The following is a 22,962-nucleotide window of genomic DNA, read 5'->3' as shown; positions in this document are numbered from 1 at the left end:
GAATTGGTGAAACAACTCGACAACTTTGTGTAGCAGGAAGTTAAGCTACTTCATTATATACTGATATATTCCTCAGGATTCCTTTAGATGGATTTTGAGTGCCAAACTAAGCAACTGTTTAAGAAAAAATCATTGTAAAACTTGAAGGAAACTGAAATGACATCAATGACAATGGAGTGTGACTGGTTCACAGAATGTAAATCTCATCATTGAACTATGGTTGAAATCTTCAGAAAGTGGTACGTGAACATCTGAAATATAAGGACAGAAGTTCTGGGTACTTTAAGGGAGATAAGGGCTGAATATCTAAACACAGTGAACTAATTAAATTTGCTAGGAAACAGGTCCTGAAGCACAAATACATATTTTTAAGAAACTGTTGATTTAGTAATTAATAACATTTCAAGAAACAAATATCTACTCAATTTCTGTAGCTTATGTATGTAGTATTTGTGATTCTTCTCTTACCTGAAGGCATGTCACATTAGCACAGAAAAATGGTGCAAACTTTCCACCACAGCGCTGTCCCTGACATTCATCACACAGCTGGTCATCAAGAACATATGGCTTCACTTCAACCTAGAGGAATGGAATAATAAATAATTACATCATCTGCAACTTCACATTAATGAACAATATAATAACATCTGAATGTGAACTACCAACAGAAGTCTCCAAAAATGAGGAAAAAAGAAACAAACACAATACAACAACTGTGGCAATTCTGAACTAGAATTATGAAAAGGAAAAACAGTGTTCAGTTAAAAGATACTATTATTTTCATTATCATCATTTTGTAAACTCAATTCAATGCATAACAATTTATAGTTTAAAGTAGCACCAAATTTAACAGACGCAATGTAGAGAGAAAAAAAACTAGGAATTTGTTACCTAAAATTTATCCTTATTGGAAGGAAATCTGTTCAGGTCAAGATAAAGCACAGATAGTATTAAAAAGTCCCGATAAATGTGTCTTGTAACAGGAAAAACTGCAGGAAACAACTTTGTTTCAGTTTAATTTGATCTCTACAATTTTAATGTGGAAAATGAAATTACTGGAAGATGTCTACTCCATAACACACAATATTTTTTTTTAATTATTTAATAGAAACAATTACTACTTTGTTGAATGAAGTCTTGTTTCAGAATAATGTGCAGCTCTTAATCAAAGGCTCTGAGGCAGAACTGCCCCAAAGTATGTATTAAAAATATTTCCAATAATGTATTTACAGAATTTAAATTATCAGAATATGTTTCATATGCTTTCCACATGGATTTAAATAATGGTGGTCAACAGTTGATATCAAGCGATATTTTTCGAACAAGTAGTAGCCGGTCTAAGGCTGTGCCTTGAAATGGCTCTTAGGTCTATGTAGTACATAGTCAGGTCAGAGTACAGCTCTAATTTGGTCATGCAAAAGGCTCTGGTGTTTCAGCGAAAAGGTGTCCCACCAACCAATACACAATTTTCATGTTCCACTGCTTACATGAAAAGGGAATAAACAGTTGCTGAAACTTCACTACTGAATCCCTGTCTCTTTTTGTCTCTATTATGCTTAATTGCAACATTGATATTTAGTATTTTTGTTTTCATAGTGCTTTAGAAAGTTTTTTGTTTCTGCCATTGGCTATTCTATCCACCATTGGAGTAAGTTTGCTAATGTCTCGCCAGAGAGCACTAGATTACGGTAACATAAATATCACTGCCTATCGAGATTTTCACAAATGTTTAGAGGTAAAACAGTGTGAAATGTACCTCATGAGTGAAGTATGTTCTCTTACTTTAGTTGCCTTGCCTGATGGCTGCGGGTAATGTGGGTTATTAGCAAGTTTCTTTTTGTAAGTGTGTTATTCATGGGTTCAGTGAAGATTCTTAGAAATAACAGCAGCATAACATGAGTGCGAAAACAACACAATATAAATTCAATGTGCAATTTATCAGGTAAAATTTTGGAACATGTGGTCAGGACGAAAGTAAAGGAACTTACTGTTCCAAAACCCAATGCAAACATGAATCAAGAACAAAAACTGTGTAAATCCTGGGAAGGACATACATGCAATTTTAACAGAGCAATGTAAAAATACATCTGAGTCATTGTGTGTGTTTCATCACATATTTTTGTAACATACAAGTATAAATATGATTAATATGGTGTGTAAATTCCTATGATGGTTGTTTGGGTTGCTCATGTCACCCAATCACAGCACAAGATCTGTGACATCTTGGAAACATTACTGTTTCACTGTGCAAGCTCACAAACACCGCAATTTCAGCACACAAAGCACTAAACATTTGAAGTTGAGAAATGCAAATAGCAAAACATTAAGCATGCAGCTGAGGTAACATACACCACATTGAAAATCTCTCCAAAACACATCTTTTAGTACAATTTGTTGGGTAAAACTGTCAGGAAATGTGATATAAATAACCTATAAGTTTTATTTTGGAGTTAGTTTTTGACATTACTTAGTAGTTGATTATGAAACGGAAAGAAGATACAATATTTAAATGTTGGCCAGAGTGTGATATTGCCCCCCAGCCCTCCTGAAATCTTGGTTGTGGTGACAGACTGATCTATACTGCAGCCCGAGGTAGATTGATAAATGTCGCAGCCTTCCCCATTATGGAAACCACGAGTCATGCCTGTTAAGAATTAAATCCATTAGTTGTAACTAATATTTCATTCCTAATGCTAGCATTAGTCTGTGTGGCTCACTTTTGGTAAGCCAGCATGAAAGTTAAAGGAACCCTAGTATATGACACAGACTTGTAGAGGACGAGGCTGTAAGGTCGTCAGTAAACTACATACAAAGGGAATAAGAAAACAAAATGAAACTTTATGGATTGAGAGGGTATGTGATGTTATTTCAGTGACTAAACTATCAACTAAAATCTACAAATAACTTGGAACTACAAGCCCACTAATAGTATGAAATTGCACTCCTTCTGTGTTAGACAAATGCACCAGTTCAGTTGGGAAGTGTGTCATAAAGCCACTGCATCCTCTCCTCAAGCAAGCTGGCCTGTAACTGTCTTAAATGGTCCTTGATATCCCGAATACTGCCAGTGGGACAGAGTTGACATCTAAGCTGGTCCCACGCATGTTCCATTGGGGACAGATGTGGGAGCTCTTGCTGGCCATGGAATACCTCTACATCCTGAGTACAGTTGACAGAGTTACATGCCACATATGGATAAGCAACGTCCTGCTCAAAAGTGGCAGCAAGATACTATCGCATGAGAGGTAAAATGTGACAATGCAGAATTCTGTTACTTATCATTTTGTCATCAGAGTTCCTTTAGTCACTATCAGCCACAACCTGAAGTCATACCGATAGCTCCCCTCACCAAAATCCCAGCAGTAACACCACTGTGCTTCTCCAGAACACTGGAAGAATGGGACCTCTCCATGGGTCACAGCCAGACTTGGCAACAGTGGTCACCGGGGGAAGTGGAAAGAATGTAAGGCAGGAAGATTAAAGTTTAATACCCCGTTAACAGTTTTGTCATTAGAGATGGAGCACAAACTTGGATTAAAAAAGGAAAAGGAAATAAACTGACCTTCCCCTTTTCATAGGACCTCTCTCAGCATTTGCCTGAGCGACCTATAGAAAAACCTAATGCTGTCATCCTCCCAAACACAAGTCCAGTGCCGGTGTAGTGCAGAACCGCCATTCATTGTTGAAAATAATGCGATGCCATTAATTAGCAGTCCGTGCTTCCCAGCACCATTCCAAATGTGGCTGTTTGTGTTGTATTGTTAACAGCATCCTACACTATGCCTGCCCTCACATTCCCTTGCACTCTAATGTCAGGCTACTAACACATCCGAATGCCCCAAAAATCTGGATATTGCACAATTCAATCTGCTGGCCAAATGGAGTTCCACAATGAGGTCCCTTTCAAATTCTGTCAAGAGCTGATAATGCAGTCTCATACGAGTGTGCAGCATCTCTGTCCCCTTCACAGTGATCATTCTACATATGACACCATGAACACCCTCTATGTACAGGTTGCACACATTTACTTGGTCCCTGAGGGAAGGATGCTGCTGAGAGTGGAAACTTGCGATTGTTTCATCGCACACTGGCTGCTGAGACAAGACCAGCCTCCTTTTCCCAGAGCGGCCTCTTTATAGCTTATAAGAGAAATGAAAATGTAACGGATTAATGCATCACAAAAGGGAAACAAAAATTGATGGCCAGTTGTTAGAAGGTCCAGGTACAGCCTTTTTACTCATTTCTGTAGATAATATTAACAATCACAACACCGCACATGAATCAACACTATATTCACAATGGTTACTCATTTTTAAGGCACACAATACTGTTTTGTAGATCAGGTTGGCAACGAGTGTAAACATTCCAGGGAGGCACAAAGTCAACTGGCTTCAACTGATTACAGAGCAGCTCAGCAAAGGTGTGCAGCTACTACTCTAACATGCTTGGAAACAACACTAAACACAAACAATGCTAATGCATGCTGGTGGCCTGTATACCTGTCGCAGAGAATTGCAACTGTTTCCATTGAGATACCTGCCAACAGTGTGCATGTGTACATAGTTACATTGACATCTGACCATGTTTTCTGGATGCTTCACTTTTTTCTCAGGCAAAGTAGACCGAGTAAATAAAATGAAACAAGTGAATGAACAAATAATGCCCTAAATATAGTGAAGATTGCACAGTGACACTTTATTAAATATAAGAAGGGTGACTCAAGTGAGATAGTTATTCACATAGCTGGCTGGGAAGCAAGGAAGGTAAGTTTCAACTATCAGATTGGACATGATATTTCTTCATACACAATTGTGCATTTAGTGCGTGCATGGTTTTATCGTGTTCGAGTTGTTCCTGATTGTAGACAGAGGGTGGGGGAGATAGGGCGAGGGGGGAGAAGGTAGAAGGAGAGAGTAAAATCTGGTGCTGGCACATAGCTTACTCTTCCCAAATGGCATCACAAGAACCACCAATTTTAGCACCCCCAGTCAACCAATCAAAAGAGTGATCCATCAATACCATTAATTCCCTCACTCTGTGAGGCACTGTGGAGAAGTTTGGGATTCAATCCAGGACACTGATTCTAAGAAATGTGTCAAGTAAGTTTGAGTTGTGTAAAAGTAGGAGAAGAAATCACAAACTGGTTAGAATAGAAAAATGTCTGAAACAAGGGAGTATACTATGCGCGCTAGTGAATGTAGTATGCAAGATATCAAGATAGGCTCATGAAATGAGGACAGGAGACTCAAGACCTAAAGGAAGACTGAGAGACAGATGGTTCATTGGAATCAAGCAATGTGTGAAGAAGAAAGGAGACAACTTGCAGGAAGTGGAGAGAGAAGCCGGGTGAGAGGAAAGGAAAAGATGGAGAGTCATATGTTCCGAACAGTCCCAGTCAGAGATTGGAAACTGCAGAAGAAGAAGAAGAAGAAGAAGAAGAAGAAGAAGAAGATGATGATGATGATGATGACATTGGTGGACTGACAATCAGAAACTATATGACACCACTTTCATCCCGTTGATAGCCAAATACTGATGAAAATTTCTTCTACCAAAAAAATTCAAACCAACTATGTTTCAATCGAGCACTATCACATTAGCACGTGTTAGTGACCTCAGCTATGGAGATAGATAATGACTCGAGTGGCAAAGCTGCATTGATTACAATCAAAAACACAGAAAGGACAAAAAAATTCTTGCAGAATGGTAGATAAAGCAATTAAAATTAGAACTATTACCAGTTTTCCACAAAATTCAATGAAAGCCTGAACAACTGCCACTAATTCATTACTGAGTTCTAATCATTTTAAGCAGCTATAAATTTCGAGAAGCATCTATAATAAATTTTTCCTTTGCACCAATCATTCCACAACAAATATAATTTCTGTTAAAAAATATTACTATGGTATGAAGGAAGATAAAGATGAAGAGGTACGCATTGGACAAGCAAATTAACAGTTGTTGACCAGTATAAGTCAAAAATGAACCAAATATTGCTGTGAAATGTACTAAAGTGAGTGTCTTGTACTGGTAGATTTGACACAAGAATGGCACCATTCAGAATGACCATTCCTTTGTGAAACAGCAGTACATGTACATGTACATCTGCATCTACATCTATGTACATACTCCACAAGCAACCATACAGTGTGTGGTGGAGGGTACCATGTACCACTACTACTCTCATTTCATTTCCTTTTCTATACACAAACAGAGTGAGGGAAAAAGACTATCTATATGCTTCCATATGTGCCCTAATTTCTCACATCTTCAAGGTCCTTATGCAAAATGTATGCTGGTAGCAGTAGAATTATTCTGCAGTCAGCTTCAAACATCAGTTCTCTAAATTTTCGCAATAGTGTTCCTTGACAAGAAAATTGACTTCTCTCCAGCAATTCCCACCTGAGTCCCCGAAGCATTTCCGAAATACCTGTGTGGTGTTGAAGCCTACTGGTAGCAAATCAAGCAGCCTGCCTCTGAATTGCTTTGATGTCTTCCTTTAATCTGACCTGGTGCAGATCCCAAACAGTCGAACAGTGCGCAACAATGGATTGGACTAGTGTCCCATATGCGGTCTCCTTCACAGATGAAACACACTTTCTAAAATTCTCCCAATAAACGAAAATCAACCATATGCCTTCCCTACCACAATCTTTACATGCTCGTTTGTTCCATTTCATATCACTCTCTTCAACCAGCTCTTTAAATGAAGTGACTGTGTCGAGCAGGACACTACTAATGCTGTATCCTAACATTACATGTTTGTTTCCTCTACTAAACCATATTAACTTATTTTTGTCAACATTTTGAGATAGTTACCATTCGTTAAACCAACTAGAAATTTTGTCTAGGTTATCTTGTATTCTCTTGCAATCAAGCAATTTCAGCACCTTACCATACACCATGATCAGTGAGCTACCATAGATTGCTGCCTACCATGTTCGTCAGATTATTTTTATGTATATAGAAAATAATAGTGGTTCTATCAAATACTGAAGTGCTCCCGATGATACCCTGTCTCTGATGAATGCTCGTTGTCGAGGACAATATACTGGGTACAACTACTTCCAAAGTCTTTGAGCCAGTCACATATCTGGGAACTCATTCCACAACCTGTACCTTCATTAACAGTCTGCAGTGGGGCACCTCGTCAAATGCTTTCCAGAAATCTAGAAATATGGAATCTGCCTGTGGCCCTTCACCCATAGTATACACTATATCATGTGAGAAAAGGACAGTCTGAGTTTCATGCAAGCAATGTTTTGTAATTCCATGCTGATTTATGGACATATGCTTTTTGGTCTCAAGAAAATTTATTATATTCAAACTGAGAATATGTTAACTAATTCTGCAGCAAACTGACGTTAGGGATATTGGTCTGTAATTTTTGGGGTCTGTTCTTTTACTCTTTTTATATACAAGAATCACCTGAGCTTTTTTCCAGTCACTTGGGAGTTTTCAGTGGGTGAGAGATTCACCATAAATGAAAGACAAGTACTGTAGAGTACTCTTTGTAAAACTGAACCAGGATTCCATCTGGATCTGGCAACTTATTTGTTTTCAACTCTTTCAGTTGTTTCTCTAAGCTAGGGACAATTATTAGTATGTCATCCATATGAGAGTCTGTCTGATTGTCAAATTACAGCATGTTTGTACAATTCTCCTATATGAACATTTTCTAAAACACAAAGTTTAAAACTTCAGCTTTCATTCTGCTATCTTCCAGCTGCCACACCAGACTGGTCAACAAGTGACTGTGACACAGGACCAGACTTTTCCCAGGTTCTCGCCAAGATCTTTTGCAAAGGTATGACAATGATAATTGTTGTATACTTCCTGCGCAGAACTTTTCATAGATGCATGAATCTCTACTAACCTTTATGTTGTCATTTGCATATTCTATTTTGAACTGAGAGTGCAACAGCTTTTGCTTCCTCATCATTTTCCAAATTTCGTTGATAACCATGGTGTATCTTTGGATCTTTTCTGTCCTAATCGTACTTACCAGGCACATAGTTCCCCAGATCACAATTTACAATCAGTTTAAACTGTCCCTATAATTCCTCTATGTCCATCTTAATGGAACTAAGTGATGTCAGTTCACTGTCTAAATGAGATGCTAACAACTGCCTATTTGCTGTTTCTAGCAGAAACACTCTCCTAGCCTTCTTGACTGATGTACTAACTTTCATAACTACAGTTGCTACAATGACATAATTTGCTAATCCCAGGCTCTATAATGTAGCTGTTTGATAAGGTTTGGTAACCTCCAAGTAGCATTTCATGATCTGAGTGTTTACATGCTACTGAACTTGACTTTCTTTGAATGACTCTATAACTGTCAGAGTGGAACACGGAGGCCAGTAAAAACATCCAACAATTAACTTTGTTCGAACTAGACCCATAGTACATAACTAGATTACTCCACTGACACACTCAACTTCAAACTCAATATAGGCAATATTTTTGTCAACTGCAATGAACACTACTACTCCTATGGTGTCTGATCTGTCTTTCTGATAAACGTTCCATTTCTCATTAAATATTTCAGGACTTTCTTCTTCAGTATCAGCCAGCTCTTGTTCCCTAGACTACTTTCAGCATGAGAACTTCCTGGAAGGCAGTATATTCGAGAACTTAGTTACAGGTACTTTAACAATTTACTGATCAAATTTTGATAGCCAAAGTGTTGTTACTCTGAGACTGGTCTGACTTCCCTTTCTGCGTTAACGACTGGCAAGCATTCATCAGAGAACCTCAAATTACTGCCTAGCCTAAAAAACTCCATGTGGGCTACACAATTATTCTGCTACCCAAGTAGCTGCTTCCTTTGTGTAGTGCACCCCTGACCTATCAAAGGGAATCCTACAAATCTTCACCTCATAATGCATGTCTAGAAATATTGAGCCAAGATTGTCACAGAGTTGACAAAACCTTTGGTTGAAACTCTACACTCAGTTCCAAACCAAAGGACTCCGATCAACTCTGGGAACAATGCTGCAAACTGTGAGCTCTGCTTGCACTCTGTGCGTGATCTCAGAACCCACACAACAGGTGTCGTTAATGCTCATGCGAGCCACAACTTGTAGACGACTGCACCCTGCAGCTCAATAGCTATAGGCAAGGCCACCTCCACATCTCTGATGAGGCCTTCTCCCCCCACCCCTACCCCCTCTTGGACAGACATACTAATGCACATTGGCTTTCTTTCCAGCCCCAAACACTATCTTGCTAAGGGGCTCCTTAATGTGTCTAACATTGAAGCTTCTGATAGCTAGCAAACCCCTGCAAATGTGTGCCTGCTCAGATCCTGCTAAAGGAATGGCCACATGTTCACTCACAGAGTGAACAGGCAAGGCCAGACTGTCAGCCTCCAAACTGGCCCTCCACCTTGAGTGAAACGCGTTACCACCTGCCAGTCACTGTACTGTGAGGGTGGATCCACTACATCTACATCTACATCTACATCTACTGCGTCAGATACCCTAGGAGGTGTCTCGGCAGCAGAGCCCAGGGCAAAACAAGCAACACACAGGGTGTCCCATGTGAAATGTGATTCTCTGCCACAGCTGCAACCCAAGTCGTTCACAAACTGTGGCCAGCTACTCCTGCATCCTTCCAATCCTCGTAAAACTCTGAAGAAGTAAACTATAGAAACTGACAAACCTAGATGTGCAAATTGCTACCCTCATTATGTGTCACCAGTAGATGCTGATGCTTGAATGAGTTGTAAAGCTGGCAGTTCAGAGGAAACGAAAACTGTGCTGCAGTCTGGCTAAATGTACACTTACAGTAACAAAACACTAGATTAAACTTCTTAAAAAGAAAAACACACAGAAAATTTAAGAACTATGCTATTAATAAAGGAAAAGCTAAATAAGTAACATGCCACTCTGGAGATGTGAACAGCCAATGGCAGAAGGCTTGACAGTAAAAAACTGAAGTTCAGCTGAGATAACAAAATTTAAGAATCCTCTGATGCAGATTTTGTGTGATGTTTTCCCTGTTTGTTTGTTTGTTTTTACAGACTGATGAAACATTTTGAAGAGAATGGAGTCATACATGAGCCCAGGAAAACCCACTCATGACAGTAGGTCTCAGTCATAACCCTGGAGAAAGTGAAATGAGTGTGAACCCTGTTCATGAGGAGCCCATTACATCAACAAGACCTGCAGCATAGAAAATATGAATGCCACTAGTCTCTACAGAGGGTAATGAAAGAGAAATTCAGGTTGCCAAACTTTGAAAGACAGGGACTTGTAGTGTTGATATTCTTCTACAAGAAATGAGAGGACTGAGGATTTTGAATTAGGGCAATCAATAAGGATCAGATTTGGTTTAGCGATGAGGCACACTTCCATCTCCATGGGTACATCAACAAACAAAACTGACACAACTGGGGTAATGTGAATCCACATAGTCAATGTTTAATGCAACAAGCATTACTTGTCCCAGTTTTATTGAGGGAATCTGTTACAGGAGATGAATCCAGACAAGTACTGGAATATGGATACGTACTGGCTGCATGCTGTGCTGCCACCTAATGCTCCGAAACTGCTCGTTCTTGGAGGATGAAGGACATTCATACCATGCCGCGGATGTCTTTAGTTTCCTTCAAGCAATATTCAGAGATCGGATTGTTGTCCAAAACACCTTAGCATTCACTGGATATGATGTGTAATGGCCCCTTATAGACCTGTTCTAATACCCGTACTACAATTTCCAGAGAGATTTGTGTAGTCACATCTCCAGAGTGGCATGTTACTTTCTTCAGAAAGTGATCACAGATTTCAGTTCAGGGCTCTACACACTCACTCCTGCAGAAGGAAGCACTTTGAAAATCTTCTGTATTGAATTTTCGGTTGTCCGCTATAAAAATCTTCTGTATTGAATTTTCGGTTGTCCGCTATAGAATAAACATGATGACAAGAATCTGTCACCCCATCTTATGCAATAGTAGACAAAACACTAATGCCTATTTTGCACCATTCATTGTGAATATGAAGAATCATTGTCTGCAGTTTTCTTTGAAGAAATGACTAGCATTTGATAAAACTGGTTCATGTGTATATGTCTGATATAACTACTGAACATGAAATACACTGATTTGAGCTGTCCCCAGGAAAAGGCAAGAAATTTATGATTTGTAAATAAGTGTAAAGAAAAGGATCTAAAAATTAATACTGCAATCAATCAAATAAACCAGACTAGAATCTTCTACTCACTAAGCAACACAGAACAGATGAATAGTTGAGAGGTAACAAGGTTATTTGGAGATTAAGCAGGAATGCCACGCAGCAACTCAAGTCAAGAGAGATACAGCTACTACAAGTTAGCAAATTAGTATTTCACCAGTAAACCCCATCCCTCCCTCCATCCTGATTCTATTAAGAGTCGACCTCCCACATATAGAACAGGCTTAAAATGTCTGGTTACTCAACAAATCAGTTAATGCATTAAATGTCTGCCATTAAGTATGTAAATCATTTATGGTTGAAGATGCAAAACCGTAATTGTGTTGGATTTATTAGTTTAAAATCAAACATGGATGTCTTCGGTGGTATATAAACAGTGGATGTGTTTAGTCTAGGTAATTTGTGGTCCGCTTTCACAAAAGCTATTTTTTCAATCATCTCAGTGTTTACGACATAGTGTCTCCTGAACTGTATGTCACATACAACATAATTCTGCAGGTAAATCCAGGGTGTATGTGAATACTGTTTGCAAATTTGTTGTGAATATAGTACTAAAGAACAAGTAAATTAAAATGTCATGACAGAAGCTGAAGTTTTACTGCATAAACAGTCAAAACATAGTAAGTGATCAACTTTATTTCTTTTGTTATTATGTGGTGGGTGTCAGAAAGAAAAAAAAATTGGAAGAGTTTGAAATTGTGTTGTTGAAAGTTGCTAAGTGCTCTCATTCTCGAATACTGGATGAATATGAAGCGGCTGGTGGAAGTTAGTGCTAGCCCTCAGTTTAGTAAGGATCAGTTCGGTTTGTTGGGTTTTCGAGTGCATCATATTCTGTTAACAAGTGGTTCCTTATGCATTACTTGAAAACACTGTCTACTACATTAATTCCTCTGTATTATTGCTTTTATGCATTTGTCTAAAATATAACCAAAATTATAAAGTTGAGTACCTCAAACTGCTGTGGGCCAGCACTTTTTTCTGACAATCCCTTCGTATAGTTTGGGTAATTTGCACTCTGTGGGTTGTGCTGTCTCAAGACATGTACACAGTTTCTAGTTTTAATATTTGAGTTATTATGTTGAACTTTCAATGTTAAGAGTATAGCTCTTAATGTGCAGATTTTAGCGTATTACATTCAGTTAATACTTATATAAAAAACTAAAAACACTATCTGACAGGCCTCGAAGGCCCAACAGTATCGACCAGCCACCACGTCATCCTCAGCCCTCAGGTGTCACCAAATGCAGGTACGGAGGGTATGCGACAACACTCTGCCCTCCGGGTCACTGTCAGTTTTCGTGACTGGCGCCGCGCTACTTCTCAATAAAGTAGCTCCTCAATTGGTCTCGCAGGGGCTGAGTGCACCCCGCTTGCCAACAGTCCTTGACAGACCTGAACGGTGACTCATGCAAGTGCTAGCCAAACCCGACAGCGCTTAACTTTGGTGTCCTGATGGGAACTGGTATTACCATTGCAGCAAGGCTGTTGGCTATATAAAATACTGGTGTCAAATTTTTGTTGCCCCTGGAAGCTGGTGGATTCACAGCCTACAACTGGGACCAGGTGACCATTTTAGTCACTTCCTAATATGGCTTTTATATTTCTTTCTTAGACATACTTACTAGCTCTTCTTTAACACAAGGCTAACCAAAGTAAGAAAAGAAATAGTTTTCTTGTTTTTGTCTACATTTGCTGTTCCATGGTACAAAGAAGTTCTATTTTTATCCTCAATTGAATTTTTATATGAAAATCTTAGCAGTTGATGTTTAGTATCAATACTCGACTACTGCCACTTTTATCCTGTTAAGCAGTGCTATTGCAATGTACTCTAAACTCAGCAGAATATATTTTTAAGTTTAAAGAACACACACACCATAAGCTGACAGATTGTTGCTTTCAAGTTCCCTACTGTTTCATGAATAACTGTCCAGAAGGTTTTGAGAAGATAACAAAAGATTACTCGCTCTTTCAAAATTTTAAAGCATCAGTATTTCACTTATCATTATCACACATATCTTGTAATTGATTGCTCTCAGGTATTACAACGTAGTTGAATTAACTAAAATTAAAAATACCACCTAATTATGTACTAATACATTACAAAACATCACAATAAAACAAAGAAGTTTACATAATCAGGAATGGCAGGAACACTAGTACCTGGGCACTAATATGTGGATCCTATGTTCATGTTACTGACAAGAATAATACACAGAAAACTGAGTATCTGTTAGACGATGATCAGTTTGGCTTTTGCAAATGCAAGGGCACTAATGAGGCAGTTCTGAAGTTGAGTAATACGGATGCAAGACTTAGGGAAAATCAAGACTTGTTTATAGTATGTTGACCAGAAAAAAGCATTAGACAATGTAAATTGTACAAGGTGTTCAAAATTCTGTGAAAACAGGAATCAGCTATAGGTAAAGACGGGTAATATACAACATGTTCAGGAACCACAGGGAACAATAAAAATGGAAGTCCAATAACAAAGTGCTAGGATTGAAGAGGGTGTTGCCCTTACTGTTCAGTTTGTACATGGAAGATAGAATGACTGAAATAAAAGACTGGTTCAAGAGTGGGATTAAAATTAAGGGTGAAAGGATATCAATGACATTCTTTTCCCTGATGGCATTGTTACCCTCAATGAAACTGAAGAATTTCTGGATGTGTTGAATGGAATGAACAGTCTAATGAGTACAGAATATAGATTGAGAGTAAACTGAAGAGAGACAAAAGTAATGAGGAATAGTAAAAATGAGATTAGATGAAAACATAAAGTCACAATTGTCAGCAAGAAGTAAATGAAGTTAAGGAATTCTGATAACTTTGAAAGAAAAATAACATGTGATGGATGAAGCAAGGAGGACATAAAGCCGGATAGCCCAGGCAAAGAGGGCTTTCCTGCACATGACATGTCTGCTTGTATCAAACATTGGCCATAATCTGAGGAAGAAATTTCTTAGAATGTACATTTGGAGAAGAACATTGTATGGTAGTGAATCATGGACAGTGGGAAAATGGGATCAGAAAAGAATCAAAGTGCTTGCAAACTTATTTTATAGAAAAATGTTAAAATCAGGTGGACTGATAAGATGAAGAATGAAGGGGTTCTCCACAGACTCGGCGAAGGAAAAAACATATGGAAAGCACTGACATGAAGAAGGGACAGGATGATAGGACACGTGTTAAGACATCAGAGAATACTGTAGAGGATGAAAACTTTATGGAAAGACAGAGACTGGAATACATCCAACAAATAACTGAGAAAGTTGGTGCAAGTGTAGCCCAAGATGGAGAGTTCTGGCACAAGAAAAGGGATTGATGGTGGGCCGCAACATACTTGTCGGAAGACTGATGACTCAAAAAAAGAAAAATGTGGATAAATGTGAGACTTACAGATAAATTGGAACTGTGAGTAAAACAAAACACTGCAAATTCTGTTCTTTTTTTATTTCAGTACTTGTCTCAGTTTCTTGCTTCTATGTGAAAAATGTAATCTACATACTACGTTATGCTGTGTGCTTCCAATTACATCAAAAATTTTTACCCAAATATAAGATAAAGTGCCAACACACTTCTCTGTATTCAGAATTGTTTCCAGATTAATGTGTTCAAGTAAACCTTCATCTCGATTCTTTAAGGAATCAAAATCCCATGTATAAAATGGCTCCCAATGTCCAATTACTTTACAAATGACTTAATGTGTTGAATATTTGACATTAAGCAAGCAAATCCTTTACTGTTGAAGACACTGGAGTTTTTCATGTATCTCAATGTTTATTACATCATGTCTCCAGACTATGTGTCATACAATGATATAATTATGTAGGTACAGTCAGTGGTATATGTGGATATTGTCTGCAAAATGTGTTATGAACAGAATTTAAGGGTGTAATGAATTAAGATGTCATGCCTGATGCTTAAGTTTTACTCTGTGAACAGCAACAATGAAGTAAGTGATAAATTTCTTCCTTTCATTACTTTGTGGAGGAGTCAGCAAGAAAAAATTTTGTCCACGTTTGAAATTATGTGGGTACAATTTGTTGGAAGTTACTAATGGATAAATACAGTCTGGTAATTTGCACACTGTGGGTTATGCTGCCACAAGACATATACACAGTTTCAGACTTCAATACTTGATTCACTGTGTTAAACCTTAAATGTAATATTATACCTCTTAAGAGTAGATTGTAACAGCATTTTAAATTTTTAAATTCAGTCAACAGTTATATTAAATACTGAAAATCAAATTTTTGCCCATGGTACCTACTGGATACACACTCTGCGACTTAGGACTGGGTGATTGTTTTAGCCATTTAGTAACACAGATAAGAAAGCCGTAGTGCAAGAAACGGAACGTGTAGGCTATGGTTCGCCCATCCGAAGTTGCTATGTCATGAATTCCTCTGCTTCAAAGGTGCAGACATCATGCAACACAATGCTTTCAATTACACTATTACTACATTGCTATTTCTCTTGACTTTTGATAAACAATTACCATTTTCTTCTTCTGAACTTACAATTATCTTTCCATAATTCATATACATTTTCTCCTGAATGCTGAAGTATGTACTGTTGAGCATTATTGGCAGTTTGCTTATCTTAAACCATGGAAGTCTATCACTTTCTATTGATCTTCTCCACATGTAAAATTACAAAGACGTCTAAAACTTACCCGTTTATCAATATCACCATGCTGTAGCTGAACAAAGCGTGCACTAATAGCTGCAATGTAACTCTGCTGACTGCTGAAAGCCACACGGCCAGCACCTTTTGGGTATTTTAGTTCAGGATCAGTATCAATACCAGCGTAGCAGACACCACCATACAAACGGTCCATAATCATGGCCAGTTCCACTGCAGAGAAAAAAAATTATGTTAGAAAGCTAAGCACAATTAAGAGGTTTTGCCACTCTATTATACACAAAAAATTAACTTATATGTCTCAAAAAATAGGGGAATTAGACAAATTTTACACCTATGTGGTGGTATGTGACACATGTTGCAGTACAATCAAATGGTACAGATTTCTGTCCTCCTACACTCTCGCAAATGCACAATTGCAGAGCAACAATAGGAATTAAAATAATTTTGTTTTACAATTTTTCCAGATTCTGATTTTTTGGGTCCTCAATACCATCCTCAAAATAAACCAGTTAATGGCCAGGTACTGTCTTAGAAAATTTAATGAGTCACAGATTTTACTTTACGTAAGTGTACGATTTTCGTGAAAAAACTGTTTAGTAACTACAAAGTCATTTTCATATAATTATAATAAACTGTGTATTTCCATGTTTCTATATAATTATTCATTCTTATTTAATTATGAAACCTACACGAGTGCCATATTTCATTACAGATAAGGTTAGAACCTGGCACATTTAAAATTTATATTCGTTGTTCAACATATTTTAAACAAGTTGTCCAACTGAATGGATTCATAAAATACGTTCAAGAGTTTTCCTTCCATTGTCTGAAAAGAAATGGCCATCTACAGTATTTCATGGCCACCCTTTCACCATTCCCTGCACCATCACACCTTCAGCTAATGTGTTGTTAGTTTGTGGCCCTTGCATTATTACAGTACCAGTAACCTCTCAATCCTTTAAAAAATCAATATCTCATGTTTAAAACAGCTTCAAGGTGCAATTACTTTACAAATGAGTTAATGTGTTAAATATTTGACATTATGCACGTAAGTGAGGAAAAGTTTATAAAATAACGGGAATTACGTTTAAAGTTTACTGGAAATCATCGAGTGCTCTCATTATGAAATACTGGATGAATATAGCCCTGGTAATTTGAGCTCTATTTCAAGTAAAAGCTAGTTTTTTCATGAATCTCAATGTTTACGTTGTCTTCTCTCTTCAACTCTGTGCCATACAATGACAATTGCAGCTTCATTAACTGATATATGTAGATACTGTCTAAAAACTGTGTGGCTGATAAGAGTTGGTAGTAAAGATGAAATTAATTTAAATGTCATGTTTCATACTGAAGTTTTACTCCATGAACAACATTGATAACCTTTTTTCCTGTCATTATTTTGCAGGAGGTATCAATGAAAAGACATTTTGCAATAGTTTGAAATTATTTGTAAAATTTGCATGAAGTCACTAGATGCTCTCATTCTGAAATAATGGATGAATGTAATCTGGATAATTTGCAGGACACGAACCATGCTGCCTCAAGACTTATAAACAATTTCTAACTGTAACACTTATCTTATTGTGTGAAATCTTTAATGAGATTATTACTCCTGTTGAGTAGTTTGTGAAAGCACTTAAAATGTTTAAATTGAGTCAATAATTTTAGGAAATACTGAAAATAATATTTTCCGCCCTCCCCTTCGGAAGCCTTCAGATATGCTACTGTGTGCTATTAAGTACTATGGATAAGCAGTTGAATCAGGACTGTTATTGAATAAATTATGTATTGGTCCGTACTTTATGGCAGTTCTTATCTGACTGGAATTGAAATACAGTGTGGGAACTGATGTTTTATTTCCAGCTATGTTCTCTGCGTATGGCTCAGTTATCCACCAAAACAATACTGTACTACTCTTGTCAAGCTATTGAACAAAAGGTTAATGTAGAAAGAAACAAGCCTTTCCACAAGGATCCTACAAGAAGTTAACACGGAAGTCATCACACCTTGAGAGTTTCAACATATTCACTTTTGCAAGTGTATATCTTTAAGTAACAAACATAATGCTCCATGAAGGATACACTAGAAAATTAATTATCAGTTGCCTCTACAACTACAACAAAGTTTAAACTAGTTACAAGTGTCTGTGTATCATTATTTATTGTGTTGGAATGGAAAAATGTGAGTATAAAGATGCAGCATATATATATATTTGAAAGGGAACTTTCAGAGTGGATGCTGGAAAACAGGTTCTCATTCTCTAAATACTCAGCCTGCAACATTTTTAACTCCTGTGAGGCAAGCAAGCAAAGTAGACTATTTTTTTTCACGTAACAAAATAAAGAAGGTTGGAGATGACAATAACAGAAAAGATGAAAGATCCAGATTCTTAACATCCAGTCCAACACCAAGTCAAAAGCATTGCACCCTGTTGTTGGTAGGTACAATACCTCCCATATTTACTTGAAAATACTGCAAACTGTTGTGTACACATTAGAAACAATAGTATGACAAAAATTGTATCTTTTTAAAAGAATTGCTCGACAAGTATTAATTCATAATAGCATATCTTTACTTGCAAAAAGTTGACAAACCATTATCCGAGTAATTTTTTCATCATGTGAATCTTGCATAAATATTTGAATTTATTAAAGCCATACAAAGTGGATTCCATAAATAATGTGATCAATTTTTTCCTGACACGGTGATGCAATGCAGTGTGTTTCAACCAGCTGGGCTTGTTGGTGTTCAAAACACACTTGGTCTCAATCACCTCGTGCTGGCAGTGTGTCAGGACATGCGTTCCTATGAACCTCATTTTGAGGTTAAGTGACATGGCTCGATGGATCATTCTGTGGAGGAATGTTATGTCATCAAATTTTGTGTTTAACATGGAAAGTCATCCACCAAACATTTCCATTAATTCAGAAGGCCTTCGAGAGTGATTGCTAGTCCAAATCATAAGTTCTTTGGTGACACAAGTCATTAAGGAGGGCCAGAGGAAGTCACTGACGAATCCAGCACTTGACGCCCAACAACCCCTGAATTGATGAAAATGTGATACAATTCTCTGAATTCTGATTCATGGTTGAGCCTTCAGTTCATAGCAGAAACTTTAAACATAATCAAAAGAACTGTTTATCACATGGTAACCAAAGATTTGAACATGAGATAGGTGTATGCCAAACTAATCCTAAAAATGATTATGAACAAACAAAAGGACATGCAAGTTCTCTGGTACCAAGGACTCTCGGAAATGCATGAAAAAGATCCCAATATTTTAAACTTAGTTATCACCAGTGATGAGTCATAGATTTTTGAACATGGCCCAAAGACAAAAAGGCAGAGTTTACAGTGGTAAACTCCAGCATTGCCCTGCCCTGAGACAGCACGCACAAACAAGTCTGGGATCAAAACCGAGCTCACTGACTTCTTTGACATAAGACGCTTTGTCCACTATGTATTTATAGCTAGGGGGGCCAATGTGAAAGCAGTTTTCTACTGGAAAGTGTTCATCAGACTAAAAAGAAGAGTTGCACACTGCTAAGTAGAATTTGCATTGTAATTACATGCCAGGCCACAGATCCTTCATTGTCAATGAATTTCTGGCCAGAACCCAAAACCCATAGCTTCCCCACCCTCTCTACAGTCCCAGGCTCCCCTAGATCTTTTTTTTTTTTTTTTTTTTTTGGCTAATAGTAGGCCTGAAAGGGAAACACTGGGACACAATTGAAAACAACCTGGCTCATGTCACATTGGATTTAATGGACATCAAAGAGGAGTCCCCCAAGGTCTGGAAACATTTCCTCCAGAAGTGTATCAATGCAGGAGCATGCTGTTTTGAAAATTTTTGACTCCTATGAATATGTTCAGTAAAAGTTTTTCTATGGATTTGGTCACTTTATTTATGGAACCCACAATGTATGTACTGAGTATATAGGCATCCATAAAAATATATTCAAGTGCTGTGAAAGTTCTAAAATTGGCATTTTAGGTATGTAACTGATCTGGTGATTTTGAAGATGTGTCGTACCCCAACAACTAAATTCTGTGGGAGACACATAACATTCATTGTTATCTCAAAAGAATGATAATTGTCCATATACTATTTTTTGATTTGGATTACTTTCACACCCAAAATTGTTGCATATTTCCTTAGAGAATACAAAGAGCATCTTTTTTACATTATAATTATGATGCTGATGTTACCTTTTTCAGTTAATGGTCTGAAATTACATCATTATTTGATGAGATACAGCTTTTCTAGTAGGTTAAAAAATAAAGCTAAAAATATTCACTAAAGATGTTTTTTCATATAGCAGAAATGGTAGACTGATGCTGAAAATTCAAAATCTGAAATGGAGGAAAAAACCTGAATGACTAAACCTCAAGGTGAGCAAACAAGAATTTCATTTTGAAAACAATTTATTTAACTTTGGTGCCACGTGCAACACTTTGCTTACAAGTCTGATCACGTTGAGTTATTTCATTATTTTCATGCCTTCCACGTTTCAGTCTCAACTGGCATAATTAAAAGTTTAACAAGATGTGATAGTGTTTTGTGTAAAATTAATCCCAGATCCAATGCTCAACTAAATGAGTGTGAAAACGCAAAACCACTTTGAAATTCACAGCGGAACTGACCCTCAACAGCCTAGGATTGAACAAAGATTTTCCTCGTTTTCCTTGTTTGGCATCTTCTTCTGAAGACTTGCCAACTGCGTGACAGAGAATTAGTTTATGACTGCATGTTGCACCCCACAGATGCTGAATAGGTGCCAGCTTCTGGAGAGGATATGTTTCAATCACGAATTCCCATTATTTTTGCTTTTCTAGTAAAAAAAAATACTCTTTTCAGCTGTTGCAATTTGGTCTACAGAGGAATCATTTTTGCATGTACAAGTGAGTGTCATAAGTCAGCAAGAAGTCACAGATCTAGTTTGTCCACAGACAAATTGTGAACCTCTTTTGAAATTAAGTTGTGCTATGGAGGGAGAGTGTCCTTGAGTGATTTTTGGAGGGATGACAGCCAGGCACACTCCAAACACATTCATGTTCTGCTGGTGAGTGTGGAGAGCAATGAGCTGGTTATTGATATCAGGCTCCACATTGGGAGTCCCAGATCGATAAGGGCGGTGCAAGCAGACAACAGAGAAAAGTTGAAGTTTCGGCACTTTGTTTTGGCAATGTTCTGCAAAGACTGAATGCAAAGTAGCACAGAAACCATTACCGAGCCAAGAGAAAAGCATAATTTTCCATGAACAACATGACAATGAGAGAAACCTAAGTTGTACAGCAATTGCTAAAACCATAATATTTCCTATTACTTCCAGCAATATGATGCCAGAATAATTCATCTATTGGCTAAATACAACCATAGACAATCATAGAAATGCATCAGAATTCTGATGTGAATAAGAAGTCTACTTTCCCAATCCCAGAAGGGCAATTGCCACCCCCCTCTGCCACCCCCCCCCCCCCCCCCCCACCGTGAAAGCTTGAGACAGGCTGTTTAAGAAAATTTAAAGGTACAAGTCGTATAGGTTGATTGCTGTCATTAAATGTATTTGTTTGACATAATTTTCAGCAGAGAATATATCTCTGTCTTTTCTGAAGTCTCAAAATCACTATTTGACATAGTTTTCTACAGTGTTTCTCCTGTCTCATCTTTAACAGAAACTTGTGAAGAGTGTTTTGTACTGCTATGTGATTTAAATATTTACTGACTTCATTGACTGTTCATTGGAAGATGAATCATCAACATCATTCTGTATTCTGTTTCAAGTGCTTGTTTATTTACCTCCTTTTCCTCTTTTGTTTCACTGGCATACATCTTTCCATTCACAAACATGGACAAAGAACATTAATTTTACAACTGTAGCTACCAGAAAACACTCATCAAGTTGCTAATTTTTCTAAGAACACAAATCTCTGTAAGCAAGCCAGCATAGCAGGGCATAATTTTAAATATAAATGACACAGTTACTGTTTATGAGAAGTTTTCCTATAGACTATATGTAAATGTAGTTAATCAAGTTCATGAGTAGAATGAAGTATTAACTCAGCAGCTAAGTGTGTATTGGTATGAAACTTTCTTGGCTGATTAAAATTGTGTGCTGAATTGTGACCAGACCTTGTGACCTGTGTGCCATTAAGGGGAAAAGCTCTAATGAGTGAGCTAGCCAAGCAGAACTAACAATCTGTCCTCACAGCTTTACTTCCACAAGTACCTGATCTGGTAGGGGATGACTAGAAGGTAGGAGATGAGGCACTGGTGAAGGAAAGCTTTATGGGTGGGTCATGAGCAGTGTCTGGGTAGTTTAATCAGTGGAGCATTTAGCATCTGTGAAAGGCAAAGGTCCTGAGTTAGAGTCTCAGTCTGGCATATAGTTTTAATCTGCCAGGAAAAAAGTTTCATATCAGCGCCCACACTACTGTTGAGTGAAAATTTCATTCTGGAAACATCCCCCAGGGATGGCTATGCCATGTCTCTACAATATACTTTCTTCCAGCAGTGTTAGTCCTTCAAGTTTGGGAGGAGAATTTCTATGAATTTTGGAAGGTAGAAAATGAATTAGTAGTGGAAGTAAGGCTGTGAGGACTTGTTCTGAGTTGTGCTTTGATAGCTCAGTCAGCAGAGCACTTCCCTCAAAAGGCAAAGGTCCCGAGTTCGAGTCTTGGTTTTGCATACAGTTTTCCACTGTCAGAAAAATTTCAAGTTAAAAAAAAAAAAAAAAAAAAAAAAAAAAAAAAAAAAAAAAAAAAAAAAAAAAAAACTGTGTAAACAGGGAAAGACACAAGCTCAGAAACTAATTTCATATCAGAAGAGAGTGAGGACTCTAAATGTTTGCTGGCCATACGATATGGATAGCTTATCTCTGATGGTGTCTTCTGGCATTTCTTACAGCACTGGTGCAAAATATGACTAGAAACTGTATATTTTGGCATAAACCAAACAAATGTTGTATAAAATCCTTTCTGCAGCAACAGATCTTTTTAATCCCCTGTTTTCAAGATGATCAAATGGAATATATTGAAGAATGATACATTGATGTGTAAAGTGCATGACATTTCATATGTCTACAGCTATTTACCAGTCTTGACTCTCTGGAGAGCTTCA

General features: G+C 37.6%; 1 protein-coding gene across 3 annotated transcripts in view; it reads right to left on the bottom strand.

The window, feature by feature from the left end:
- The window catches only part of LOC126365953 (translational regulator orb2), a 1,712,650-nt gene that overhangs the window by 11,054 nt on the left and 1,678,634 nt on the right, over positions 1 to 22,962 (bottom strand). For all 3 annotated transcript variants that reach the window (XM_050008737.1, XM_050008738.1, XM_050008739.1), the window contains 2 exons: positions 15,871 to 16,052; positions 469 to 579 (listed from right to left, as the gene is read on the bottom strand). In XM_050008737.1, the coding sequence (XP_049864694.1) occupies positions 469 to 579; positions 15,871 to 16,052 (293 nt within the window). The remainder of the gene's footprint in view (positions 1 to 468; positions 580 to 15,870; positions 16,053 to 22,962) is intronic.

The sequence above is a fragment of the Schistocerca gregaria genome, chromosome 4, assembly GCF_023897955.1.
Source record: "Schistocerca gregaria isolate iqSchGreg1 chromosome 4, iqSchGreg1.2, whole genome shotgun sequence".
NCBI lineage: Eukaryota > Metazoa > Arthropoda > Insecta > Orthoptera > Acrididae > Schistocerca > Schistocerca gregaria.
Note: the sequence above shows the minus strand (reverse complement) of the source record. Positions and strands in the feature narration are given on the sequence as shown.